Source organism: Argentina silus (genome assembly GCF_951799395.1).
Source record: "Argentina silus genome assembly, chromosome: 5".
NCBI lineage: Eukaryota > Metazoa > Chordata > Actinopteri > Argentiniformes > Argentinidae > Argentina > Argentina silus.
In genome coordinates, this window is record NC_139659.1 from 17,726,735 (window position 1) to 17,740,850 (window position 14,116).

General features: G+C 47.7%; 1 protein-coding gene across 1 annotated transcript in view; it reads left to right on the plus strand.

Moving 5' to 3' along the window:
* Window positions 1-355: 355 nt before the first annotated feature.
* grk3 (G protein-coupled receptor kinase 3) overlaps window positions 356-14,116 on the plus strand; it is a 35,208-nt gene continuing 21,447 nt past the window's right edge. Inside the window, exons 1-2 of the mRNA XM_083669625.1 lie at window positions 356-801; window positions 5,492-5,568. Of these exons, the coding sequence (XP_083525751.1) occupies window positions 689-801; window positions 5,492-5,568 (190 nt within the window). The 5' untranslated portion in view covers window positions 356-688. The remainder of the gene's footprint in view (window positions 802-5,491; window positions 5,569-14,116) is intronic.

Sequence of the window (14,116 nt, forward strand, 5' to 3'; positions counted from 1 at the left end):
ATTTCAGCTATGTACCGTGTCGCCATTTAAACGATGTCTTCATCGGGTGCCAATTCGATAGAATGTATGGAACTATAATTTCTTTCATCGCATAAGTCCTGATTTAGTGCTACTTTGAGGCAAAGGCGACAAGACGCAGTTGAGTTTGGTAGCTGACGGCACACGTCTTGCTGGAGTCACTTTTACCGCAATATTTAGATTATTGTTGCTTGCCAAGAAAACATCGACAATCATAATTCAATATCAGTGGAGTTTAACAGTGGTTAGCTCGCTTGCTAGCTTCATCTAGCAGGTGGGCCATCTATACACTTGAACCTATCTGAAAGGGGCTTGGGGGGGGGGACAAAAACGATATCTCGTTAATTTCGTAAATTGTTTGCACTTTACGGAAACTGTCTACGGTAAAAACATACCGTACGCGAGCTATAATCTCCCCTTACAATTTATTTTTTTCCCGTCACAATGGTGTGTTGTTGTGTTGTATTTTGAGAGACCGTGAGTGCCGAACCTTCTCTGAGAAAACGACACTCCTACATTCTGAATGGTCGGCCCTGTCATCCGCATAGCTGCCTCTGTCGCCCTGGTTGAATCTTGATTCGAACCTATTTGGTTGGACGTTCGCTATTTTTTCTACTGAAACATTCCCACGGGCTGGTGTTGAAGCGATTCGCTCGACCCAGGGTTGAAGATGGCGGACCTCGAAGCAGTTCTCGCCGATGTCAGCTATTTGATGGCGATGGAGAAGAGCAAATCTACTCCAGCGGCCAGGGCGAGTAAGAAAATCATCCTTCCAGAACCCAGGTACACAAGCTATATATCGTTTGGTCAATCAATGTTTGTTTGTCGGTGAAATGTGTGTGTGTGTGTGTGTGTGTGTGTGTGTGTGGGGTCATGTATGGAGATGGGGGAAGCGTGCTGTCTCATGAAGCTTATCACTACAGTAGCATGCCAATAAAATACTATTTGTCAGCTGTCCTGCTTCAGGGGTACCAGAGGTGCTTCCAAGTGTCTTAACATTTGGTTACTTTGCATCTGACGTAAAAGGTACTGAACATTAACATCGTAATGATGCTTCACATCGTAATGATGCTTCAGAGAAGACCAGTAGCTAATGATTTATCAGCCTAAACAAGCATCACTGCAGGTGCAAGTGCAGTTGTTTTCCAAAAAATCGAAATAGTTATTTCCCTCTGGTTGGTTAATTAATTAGTCATCAGTTAAAATGAGGTGATGGGTTGATGTAATGGCTGGTAAATCGGGGGAGCAGCACCAGCCACATCTGCGTTTCTCTCGTTTGATTCAGCTGGATGTACTGAACCTCTATCAGAGGTGTTAATGGCAGCTATTTAAGAATAGGCTTGAACTGTTTTTAAAAAAATATTTTTTAATATATAGAAATATATATATATCACTATTGTAGGGTTAGGGTTATTTTGTGGAAATTGAGCATTTTGTCTCTCCAGTGCCAAGCCAAGGCCTTTGATTCAGCCGCCATAGCAACACCTTCTGCCAGTATTTAGCCAGTTTGTTGTTGTCCCCATCCGCTGTCTTTGTAAGCCCAGAGATCCATGTTGCTTCCCAGTGATGGGAGGTCCTCTCGTCTGTGATGTTGGATTATTGCTTTAACTGACCGTAGCATCACTTGGAACATATTCTGATTTACAGTACATCTTTCTATGAGGTGTGCCACATCCCAGACTGGAAGAGAGCGAGGATGTGGTGGATTTTTTTTCGGTGATGTTGATGGCTGCTTTGTCTCTATAAGTTGACATTTAGTAAGTTGGTGGCTTTCTCGCATCGATTTTTGATTTGGTTGGTATATATACGATGGTAAAATGGCAAACAGACCATTAACATGAGCGGTGGCATGCCCCAGGCATTGTGTACAGCATGGCTCACTCTTGTTTGACCTGTACGCCCGTCTGTGCAGCATCTGTGTGGTTGGGCCACCTTGCCAGGCCTCCGACGGCTTCAGAAACCCATTCTGACTTCAAGCCTATGGAACAATAAGCATACATATTCTACATTGTAATTAATTAATAATAATAGATGCTTCAGTTTCTACGCTGAGGATATGAAATTACCCCAGATGCTCCAGTGATTTTATTTTACCCCAGTGATTTTATACGGTAGGCTGAAAGATGTATGTTTTTGGAGGCAGAAAAATGGTGACCGATCAGTGATACTTCAAGAAAAGAGGATGCATTTGTAAAGTATTGAGCGCCTCCCTCTCGACTTTGAGTGCCGATGGGGGCTGTAGTCCATACCAGAGTCATACATATATGTCTGTATATGGCTCTGACCTCGTCTATTGACAACCTCCTCATGGATCAGGTTTGACGAAACACACTCATTTTAGTACCATGCAACAGCATGCCAATGGGTTGCAATTGCAATGTTATTACAGAGGTATAGAGTGACCTAATTTCAACTGTTGGCCTAGGCCATATAAGCAAAATTGGCTCTTTTGATGTTAAGTCATGAAACTTGCAAAATATGACGTTAAAAGCCCTAACTCTATCGTAGATGCTCTGTACTCTGGCTGAAGCCTACCTTGGCCACTGGGGTGAATTAGATTTCTTTGATGATTTGCTGTTTGTTTTTGATGTCAATCAGCCTGACCCAATAAGTTTAGTCCTCCCTCTTAGAAACACTGTCTTATTGGTGTCAGTTGTAACGGTTCCAGTGGTGCTGTGCACCTTAGTAGTTAGCCAGCAGTCCTGGACTCTGCCGGCAGTGGATCTGTCTAATACAATGTAACATCTCTGCATCCATACATAGTGCAGCGTTTTGCCAATGTCTCTGAAGCCCCTTTTACCCAACATTGGACTTGATGTTTGTAGCGGTTGAGGCTGAGCCCACGAAAATAGAAATGTCTCAAAATGTCACTAGCCAGTGTTGTGTAGGCTAGCTGTGGTGCCAGAGGTTTGCACTTGCTGCGTGTAACTGTGCTGTTTTCAGTCAGACATCCGTAACTTCCTCATGCTCTGACAGTTCTAACTTTATCAGATTCTGAGCTGAAGAACCAACCCCGTTTTGAAAGTGAAACTGAGAGACTGGTTGATTTCCCCATGTCGAGAGCAAGTTCACTGCCCCCACAATAAAAGGAATTGTCAAACATCAAGGTTGTGCAATAGTTGGTCAAAGGTTGTTTCTCTGAGGACAAATACTGTGTGTGTGTGCTTGTGCGTACACTGTCCTGGCAGAGGTGTGTGCACTGTGTGTATGCAGTTCGCAAATGTTAGATGTGAATTTGATTGGTAATTGTCCATTAGATATTTGTTTGCGAGGGCTGAGGAGATAACAGTATTCTTCTATAATAAAGAGCCACTCATGGTGGTGATAGTGCAGTTTGTCTAGCATTGGCCAGGAGAGTTGTAAGCAATATGATGAATAGACTGCTGTAATGCATGAGTGTGCGTGTGTGTGTGTGTGTGTGTGTGTGCGTGTGTGCTTACTGCGGGATTACCATACTGCCCAGCAGGCAGTAATACACCAGATTGAGAGAAAGCATTAATGCCATCAGGTCAGTGCCATTACTATTGTCATGGTCCTGGCCAACATAAGCGGCTAAGCTCGTCATAACCACTGTTACTCTCCAACCCGACCTGAAACACTTATTTGACCTGTGTCTGATCCCTGCCTGGGTTCAGATGGCATTATGGAAATGATTTGTTTTAATTTAATGTGGATTTAAAAGATAATCGGCAGGAAAATCTGTGTGATCTCCTGAAATTGGCATCATCATAATAATCCGACTAGAGATGGAGGGAGGGAGGGGGGGGAGGGGAGGCGGGGGGGGGAAGTGCTGCTAGCCAGCGTGGCTACGACCTGTTAAATGTCCTAAAAAGCCTGTTTAAAACAGTAGAATTTATAAATAAAGACCCTCTGTGGTCCAGTGGTGGGGCTGACGTGTGTATGTGTCTGTGTGTGTGTGTGTGTGTGTGTGTGTGTGGCGTTGTGGAGATAGCACGGCACTGCTACATTCTTGTCGGGCCGAGGCTTTGCCCGCTGGCAGAGAGGTGAGATTTAGAGAGAGAGAGAGAGAGAGAGAAGTTGGATAGCCACTGGTATTGTTTGAGAGAGATCAGCAAGAGAGATCACTTCAGCCAGAGAGACAGGGGAGATTATGTGAGTTGCACAGGAGGGGATGGGCCGTGGGTGGCGGCGGTGGGGGTGGGGGATATAAAAAGGAGAGGATAATGAGAAGGAAATGAGAAAGGGAGGGGAGAGGGAGATTGTTTGAGTGCAGTTAGTTCGAGGAGGAAGCCACATATATCTATGTACGGTTCTAAGTGAAACATCTGAGTCATTTAAAGTGACTTCCTCGCTTCGTGTTCACTGGTCTGAAAACACAGTTATAGTTCAAAGCGACGTCTCTAGAGAGGGGCACACACCAAATAGCATGGAAGGTGTCGGTGCTTGAAGCAGGGCAAGCCGATTTCCACTATTGAGATTAATCCTAAAAGCCTTAAAGCGTGATTGCAGAGCAGATATCGAAAACAGCCTCTGATGGGGTGACAACAGAAGTTGAGGAGGCATAGATTGGATTGCGATTGGCAAGTTTAGCGGGGGAGTGGATTGGGATTGGCTAGAGCACTCGCTTCTGAATGAGGAAGAGAATGCGCTTCCTGTATCCTGGTTTCTGGCTCTGCGGTCCGGTTCTCAGCCCTTATTTTCAGATGGTAGACTTGTTCTCTTCCCCTCATGCATGTAGCAGGTGGTGCCAGTTTGTTATTACACGTTAGTAAGCAAGCATGTGTGTTACCGTTGCCAACTAGTCGGCTAAAAGTGATTTGATTCAGTTCAGTCCGAATCTTCCACCACAGCCCAGCACAGCAGACCCATTCACCTAAAACGGTAGCTAGAACAATGATCCATGGGGGGTGGGGGGGTGGGGGGGGGGGATCCAGAAAGAACCAGACAGAACCTGTGTGTGTGTGTGTGTGTGTGTGTGTGTGTGTGTGTGTGTGTGTGTTCTCCTGCCTGTGTGTTTGTATATTTTACTCTCCCGTGTGTGGGGCTGTGGTGCAGCGTTAATGGGCCCGTGGAGGGGGCGCTAATTGATTCATTCTCCCCAGCCCTGCTCTCATTAACACCCTCTCCCAGGGCAGCCTCCACACCCCTACTGCCCTCCCATGTGCCTGCTCCTCACCACTCTACTATGTCAGGGGACAGGTGCGACACGGAGAGTCCTAAACCCCGGGCAGGGATCAGGGCTGGAGGTGGTGAAGAGGGATCTGACTGAGGAGAGGAGCAGAGACCTCACACCCAGGCCTTTACCGTCACGAATATCAAAACAGACATAACTCCAGGGCAGAGCTCAGACAGTCGGAGAGAACAATTGTCGTCATTGTAATGTTCACCTAATGTATTATTTGTGTGTAATGTATTATGTGTGGGTGTGGATGTGTGAGATCTATATGCCAAGTATAGCTCACTAATGTAATTCTCTTCTCCCCCCCCCCCCCCCCCCCCCCTCCTTTGACAGTATTCGCAGTGTGATGCAGAAGTACTTAGAGGAGAGAGATGAGCTGACATTCGACAAAATCTTCAACCAGAAGATTGGTGAGTTTCTGCCCGCACTGGGTTGCACACTACATAATCCCAACCATGCTGAAACCTACTGTATGTAGCACAAACTCTATTTCTAGCTTGTTAATAAAACATGTTGTTCCATCTCCAAGCTTGGCGGGTAATACAGAAGTAGCCATTCAAATGAAAAGTTTCTCTGTTCTGGGTGAGGATAACGATGAATCTTTGAGTTTCACAAACTTAGCTAAGATGCGATGAAGTTCATCTCGAACCGGAGAGGAATATGTATCGATAAATGCACAATCGATAGTCCAGAAGCACTGCTCTCAGATCAGCTTTCTCCACACAGAGTGTGGTGTAAGGGGTTAACGCAGAAGACTGACGCTCTTATAAATACACTTTCGCCTATGTCGAAGTTGAGGCGCGCATTTTGACAGGCACGTTTCGGTTGTCGCGTGGTTTTGAAAAGTAGAAAATATGCTATCACAGAGCGGTATATATTATAGGCTATCATAATCATCTTGATTAAGAAATATGATCTTTATCACGGTTAACGATTGGCAGTGTGGGCCTACACGAAGTGCTTTATCCGAAATGTTGACTTTATGCTGAGCTGTAAAAAGAATCACCATGTTTTTTTCCCTCAATGACATGCCCCACAATAAATCTAGTTTGTGTTTACGTTTCAATCGTTGTAAACTGTTTTACTTGCCAATGTCTATTTCTGGACGCAGGCGATATTTAAACTTGCTAGTTGTATCTTTGTAATCGGTTGCCAATGTGTAAAGTGAAGCGGGAGGGAAGAAATTCATCACACCGCTCTTTGGCTGCTCCCCGTCTAGTCTGTAGCTCTCGTGAATTCACTAAAGAATTGAAGTACTATGTGAGCTATGAAGGGTTTCGGGAAACCCACTTGAACCGGCTCGTAAGAGTGACTTCAAGAAATGCTTAATGCTACAAAGCTTTCAGGACACTCACCCCAGAACCGGAGCCGACAGCCAAGACTTTTATTTGCATTTCTAGATGTTTTTTGCATTAGCTACCTTGCTTTCAGTTGGAATAAGGTGTATTGTGTGTGTGTGTGTGTGTGTGTGTGTGTGTGTGTGTGTGTGTGTGTGTGTGTGTGTGTGTGTGTGCGCGCGCATGCTAGAATGAGGTAGCGCGGTCTGTCTTCCGGGAATACACACACTTCCCCTATATGAGCTAGTTGAACTCTGACCTCCTGCTGATTGGTCATCCTGTTCCTCTGTCTGTTTGAGGGTACTGATTGGGTGATCTTGTCTCGTCTCTACTCTACATCGGTGACTGACAGTCATGCAGTGTCTTGTCTACATTAGCATAGCCAGTGTTTCAGTGTAAGTCGTGTGTTGTACAGTCTCCTCCGGTGCTGCTACAGCACATGGCGCTTGTCTCAGTGTGTTCCCGTTCTGAGCAGACAGTGAGCCAGTCGGCTGCATGTACCAGGGGACTACAGCAGCCCGGCAGGCTTTGACTAGCTTTACTTACTGTTCTAGGTCTCAGCTCCCCTGTGAGAATAGACTGCGGTAATTCTCTCTCTCTCTCTCTCTCTCTCTCTCTCTCACACACACACACACACACACACACTCACACACTCGCTCAGACTTTCTCACTTTCTCTCTCTCTTTTGGTGTGTGTGCATGGGTGCGTGGCAGTCTGTTCCCCCCCCTGGCTACCCCCCCCCCTCCCCGCGCCTGTCCTGGTCCCAGCTCAGAATCCCCTTGTTGTGGTCATTATTCACACAAGGCTGAACGTTCACACCCCCCCCCCCCCTTACTTTATTTGAGTCGTCACTGATCTGAAATAACTGGATTGCTTAAGCCCATGTAATTCTGTCCCTGTTTCCAGGTAAAAGAGGGGAGAGGAAAACACAGGCCCGCAGCTGATTTCTGTTCGACTAACTTAATTTCCCTGGGAGAACATAGATGTGTTTGTGTGGTAGCCTTCACACTAGCTGGATTTGAATGGCAAATGTGTGGCTTTGCATGTGCCAAGAGAAATTGATTTTAGTATTACGGGGCCGGGACTATACTGTTTGTTTGGCATGGGAAACTTCCAGATGATTTGACCTGGCAGGTGTACAGTTTAGCAGGGCACTAGGGATGGCCGCTATAATCGCAATACGGTTTCCCGCGGGATTTTTAAAAAATGCTCACGGTGTGCTTTTCAATACCGTCATAAAATGGCATGCTCTGCACCATTATCTTCTCAAACTGCCAAGTTAAGCGCTGTTTTTCAATTCACGATGTTTTAACCACGCCGCTGCCAGTGTGGTCAGAGACAGAATTACAATGTTTCACCTTCAGGAGTGTCACTTTTGGGGTGTTGCACGTGACCTCTTCCACTTAAGGTTAGAGAAGGAGAGGGAAAAAACTAAAAAAGTTGACTAGCTCGAATGATTTGGTCCCTGAAAAATATGCCACTGCTGCTACAGTATATGGCAGCTTATGCAGATTCGGACAAGGTCATTTGCAAGATTTGCATGAAAAAGATGACGGCCGGAGATGGGAACACGAATGGGTAGCTGACCGACGCTCGCACCTCAAACCGGAACACCCATTACCAGCTGCAGGGACGGGGAAACCTGCTGGCGCTTTCAGACCGCTATCCGCTGACAATGGATACGTGCTCATCAGTTAATACATACAGGCCATACATGTTGTTAACCATCCACTTTGTCACAGGCAGTCAAAATGCTAGACCAGCTTTCCCCCCCCCCCCCCAGAAAACCACACACGTTATTGATGCGCGGCACTTACGGATCGGAAATTACATGAGGATAAACTCTCGGCCGTAACGACTGAAAATGCTACTAACATTGCAGCCACCATTAGGATCCTGAATTGGCCATGGCTCAACTGTTTTGGACACAATTTCAAACCGGCGGTGACAGGACCAGAGGCAACGGACAGACCGGGCCCTCGGAGTCTGCCGTGCAATTACCGCCGCCTTCTCTCACAGCTGGCCCTGAAAGAGAGAGAGCTCAAAAAGAAGAAAGCAGAATTAGGACTCCCAGAGCATAGTCTCATAACGGTAACTAAGTCAATATTTTATAGACAAATGATAGCCTCTAGGCTGTATGACACAGGACATGAGACAAGTTATATTATTACGAATGCAGCCTGTGATGCTTCTTATTAAGCTATCATATTATGCTATCCAACTGTTTTAGTTTAGTTTGTCAAGCTGTGATCGGGGTGTAGGTTTTAAATGATTGTCATACCGTATAGCATCACTCGAAATTGAGCTCAGGTGCATCCTGTTTTCATTGATCATCCTTGAGATGTTTCTGCGACTTGATTGGAGTCCACCTGTGGTAAATTTAATTGATTGGACATGATTTGATACGGCACACACCTGTCTATATGAGGTCCCACAGTTGACAGTGTATGTCAGAGCAAAAACCAGGCCATGAGGTCGAAGGAATTGTCTGTAGACCTCTGAGACAGGATTGTGTCGAGGCACAGATCTGGGGAAGGGTACAATGTCTGCACTATTGGAGGTCCGCAAGAACACAGTAGCCTCCATCATTCTTAAATGGAAGAAGTTTGGAACCACCAAGACTCTTCCTAGAGCTGGCCGCCCAGCTAAATTGAGCAATAGGGGGATAAGGGCCATCGTCAGAGAGGTGACCAAGAACCCAATGGTCACTCTGACAGAGCTCCAGAGTTCCTCTGGGGAGATGGGAGGACCTTCCAGAAGGACAACCATCTCTGCAGCACTCCAAAAATCAGGTCTTTATGGTAGAGTGGCCAGACGGAAGCCACTCCCTCAGTAAAAAGCACATGACAGCCGGCTTGGAGTTTGCCAAAAGGCACCTAAAGGACTCTCAGACCATGAGAAACAAGATTCTCTGGTCTGATGAAACCAAGATTGAACTCTTTGGCCTGAATGCCAAGCGTCACATCTGGAGGAAACCAGGCACCGCTCATCACCTGGCCAATACCATCCCCACGGTGAAGCATGGTGGTGGCAGCATCATGCTGTGGGGATGGTTTTCAGGGGCAGGGACTGGGAGACTAGTCCGGATCGAGGGAAAGATGAGCGGAGCACAGAGAGTACAGAGAGATCCTTGATGAAAACCTGCTCCAGAGCGCTCAGGACCTCAGACTGGGGCAATGGTTCTCCTTCCAACAGGACAACGACCCTAAGCACACAGCCAAGACAACGCAGGAGTGGCTTCAGGACAAGTCTCTGAATGTCCTTGAGTGGCCCAGCCAGAGGCCGGACTTGAACTCGATCAAGCATCTCTGGAGAGACCTGAAAATAGCTGTGCACCGACGCTCCCCATCCAACCTGACAGTGCTTGAGAGGATCTGCAGAGAAGAATGGGAGAAACTCCCCAAATACAGATGTGCCAAGCTTGTACATACCCAAGACTTGAGGCTGTAATCGCTGCCAAAGGTGCTTCAACAAAGTACTGAGTAAAGGGTCTGAATACTAAATGTGATATTTCTGTTTTTTTATTTTTAATAAATTAGCAAACCTTTCTAAAAACCTGTTTTGGCTTTGTCATTATGGGGTATTGTGTGTAGATTGATGAGGGAAAAAAATGAATTGAATCCATTTTAGAATAAGCCTGTAACATAACAAAATGTAGAAAAAGTGAAGGGGTCTGAATACTTTCCAAATGCACTGTTTATACCCTGGATGTTGTCTTAGGGGCCACTACTCCTAAGGCTCACTCTGTCCCATATTAAAAAAAAACAATGCAACTTCACCGTATTTCAACTTTTGTTTTTCTTTGACAGCTTAGCTTGTTTGTTTTTTTTCTTTGGTTTCTTTCCAAAGACCGTGTTGACATTCCAGTTGTAGTCTGGCTGCATGCATGTTTAATGCCAGAGCACGTCCAGAGGTTAGACTGCTAGCACTGTCTCATCCCTTCATACCTCAGGTGAACTGGCCCTTCTCTCACTCCCTGGCCCTGCTAGTCTCTCCTCTCTCTCCTCTCTCTCTCTCTCCCTCCCCCCGTTCTCTGGCTCTGCCCTCTCTGGTCTTCATATTATCCCCACCTGTCTCCCTGTCCGTGTCTGATTGGGGCCTCACCAGCTCCCTACTGTCTGCTCTCCTTGTGTTCCTGTGCTGACGCTGCACTGCAGTACAGATATCTCACTCTCCTTCCCTCCCTCCCTCTGTCTTTCCTCATGGGTGAAGTGTGTGTGTGTGTGTGTGTGTGGCTGAGAGGGGAGCTGTGTGCAGTTAGACTGCTCTACCCTGTCTTAAGCTTCTGTGGGTTTTCATGAGCTTATACACACACACACATCATATCAGTCCTATGAGTGTAGGTGTTTTATTTGTCCAGGCATGGGTATGAAGCTGATGCACACAGTACAGTCCAGGATGTCCCTCTGTCAGTGGTTCTCTGGATGGATGGATGCTGTTATTAGCTTTCTAGGTGGAGGACTCCTTGTGATTGGCTTTCTGGCTTGAGAGCCCTGAATGATTGGTTGACATGGCGGAGGGCTGAGCTGAGCTGATTGGTGGTGTCTCGAGGTGGAGGGCGGGGCATGTGGTTGATCACACTGATGAAAGGAGAGGCTGCGAGGGAATTCAAGAGAAAGAAGGAGAGAAAAGAGGGAGAGAACTACGTCTCTCCCTTCCTCTTCCCTGACACCTCGTTTTCGTTGCATCGTTCCCACCTCCCTCTCAGCTCTCCCCTCCTCTCTCTCTCTCTTTCTCTCTGCCTCTCTGTTTGTGCCTCAGTCTGTCTACCCATCTCTCTCTCTCGCTCTGTCTCAATCTCTTTTTTCCTCCCTCCCTCTCTCCCTCTGTCTCTGTTTCTCTCACTCTCGCCTTGGTGTTCTCTCTCTCCATCTGTCAGACTTCTGGAATGGATGATGGAGAGTTGTAGGTTGCCTAGCAACTGTGGTTGTCATGGGAACCCAGTAGAACTCTCGTGTTTGCTCGACGACAGGGAGAAATGAAATTTATTAAAGGAGGAATAAAAAAATAAAAAAAGGTGATGAGAACGGTGGAGAGGGGGGGGCGTTAAACAAGAGCAATAAAACGCCAGACTCTAGACTGGGCCCTTCCCACAATGCACAGGGGCTGCTGGAGGCCAGGGTGTGTGTGTGTGTAGTCTGTAGTTACCTCCTCCCCTCCCTAAACTCATGTGTTTTTTTTCAGAGTGTGTGTGTGTGTGTGTGTGTGTATGCGTGTGTGTGCGTGTGGTATGACCAGCCAAGGAGTGACCCACTCTGGGATCTCAGCATTGTTTGTCTCATTTGTGTGTGAGCGCTCGTGCGTGCGCTCGCCTCATTGATTGGTGTCTCTGTGCTCCAGCTGACAGGTCTAATTGCTGAGGGACTGGTTGGATTAATTGGCCAGTCGATGGCATTATTTCCACTCTCCCTCACACACACTCACCTCCGCGCCCTCAGAGAGGCGGCCCTGGAGCGGGTTGGAGTGCGAGATGCAGAGATAGCGGGTTTGACGAGCAGCGTTTCCTCAGCTTCTTCTTCTTCTCGCCCCTCGAGAAGCTTCAGTGACGATCTCCAGCCCTGCTTTCCCTCTCCAGCCCGGCTCCCTCCTTTTCTTTTCCCTTCTCTCTCTCGTTTTCCCTCCCATTTCTCTTTTGTTCCCCTCCCCTCACTCTCTCTCTCTCTCGCTCTCTCTCGCTCTCTCTGTCAAGCTCTTGGCACCAGGCCTGTGTGTGTTTATAAACTCTCGAGTCCGTTGTGCAATGCGTTCCCCAGACAGAGAGTTGGTGCCTTTCAGTCACTGTGTACCTAAACAGTGTGTTTTTCTTTTCCATGTCTTCATGTTTTATGTTAATGTAGCGGGTGTGTGGGACAGGGTGCAGTGTAAGGATTTTTTGGCAGCGTGTGTGTGAGTTTTCACATTGAGCTAATCTCATGACCTTGTGTTAGACACGTCTGAGAGTCCTTGCCAACCCTGCCTCTGCACGTGGGGGAGGGGAGGGGAGGGGAGGCAGGGTGGCAGGGTGGAGACGTTAGAGAGGGAGGATCTAGCCAGGAAAAGAGGGACGGTGAGCGAAAGTGACAGAAAGGTGGAGTGTGACGTTTAGAGATATGCGGTCCTTTTTAAACGATGGTGAACTGGCATGCTGTTGATGCATGCCTTTGTCTGGGCTCTGCCTGCACACACAGTCTCTCTCTGTCTACCTCTGTCTGTCTCTCTCTATCTGTCTCTCCTCCCCCACCCCCCCCTCTCTCTCACACACACACACACACACACACACACACACAAATGCTGGCTCTCTTCCTTAACTAAAGGTCAGTCCATGTATAATGCAACACACAGACCAGGCATCCTCCAATCTAACACAGCCCATCAATCAGAGAACACCCATAAACAGACACACACACACACACACACACACTCACACTCACACACTCTCACACACACTCTCACACTCTGGTCCACTGGCCAGCCAAGCTGTAGGGGAGTGTGGGTGATGTAGTGAAAATATGAACACCCTCTTTCTCCCTCTGAGCAGTTGTGCGTGCGTGTGTGCGTGCGCGCGTGTTTTTGCTTGCTTCCTTTATTGCTCACTGGAGATCACAGGCTCGTGGTGAGAGAGAGGGTGTCTGTGTGCGTACTGTATCTGAGGTGTGAGGAGTGAGGAGGGGAGGAATGAGAGCCAATGAATATGTGTGGGCCAGATTGATGACCATTAGATCTCAAATAAACGTGTGTGTGTGTGTGTGTGTGTGTGTGTGTGCGCACTCTCCGCTTTGTTGTCGTAAGTCTTTGTTGTGTGAAGTAGCGTGTGTTAGCAGTGATACCGGCCACGTTGAAGTATCTGCATGTCTCTCTCTCTGTCTGTCTGGCTGTCTGTGTCGGTGGTAATAACCATGTTTTAATGCAGGTGTTGTGTGTCGCTGCTGTAGGAGGAGGATGGTTTCAACGCGCTGCACAGTCACTCACCAGCATAGCTGTGGACGAGTGTCTTCCTGGTTGAATACGTGTCACTCGTGTTCGTAGCGTGGGTGGCGCGTGCGTGTGTGTCTGTCTGTCTGTGTATGTGTATGTGTGTGTGTGTGTATGTGTGTGCGCGTGCGTGCGTGTGATCTTGTTAGCCGCGTGTGGGCGGGCGGTTAGAGCATGGACACACACACACACAGTCACACACTTCTGTTATGAGTGCACACTTCCTGAATGGTGACTGGTGGGTGGGGGGTGTGGGGGGGGGAGGGTGTTGTCTACAGAAGGAGGGAGAGAGAGAAGAACAGAAGAGAGCAAGGGATGGACAGTCTTGCTAACAGAGAGGAAGTAGGGAAGGATTGAGTCGAGAGAGGGAGAGAGACAACGGATGTCGCATGTCACACGGCCTGTCCAGAAATGCCCCCCCCCCCTGCCCCGCCCCCCTTCAGCGTTTTCTAGATCGAGGGAAATATGGCGATGTTGAAAGAGGCTTCCTCTCTCCTCGTCTCATCAAAACAGCTGGACCAGTGGAAGTACGTTCACAGCCGGAACGTTGCACTTGCCACTGTTTTCCTCTATTCTGCGTCTTCAGATCCGTGCAGATGAAAAGGGGGAGGAGACAATCAAAAGAGCCCCCCCCCCCCTGCGCCCGCCCCCGAGACCCAACCCCCCTAGT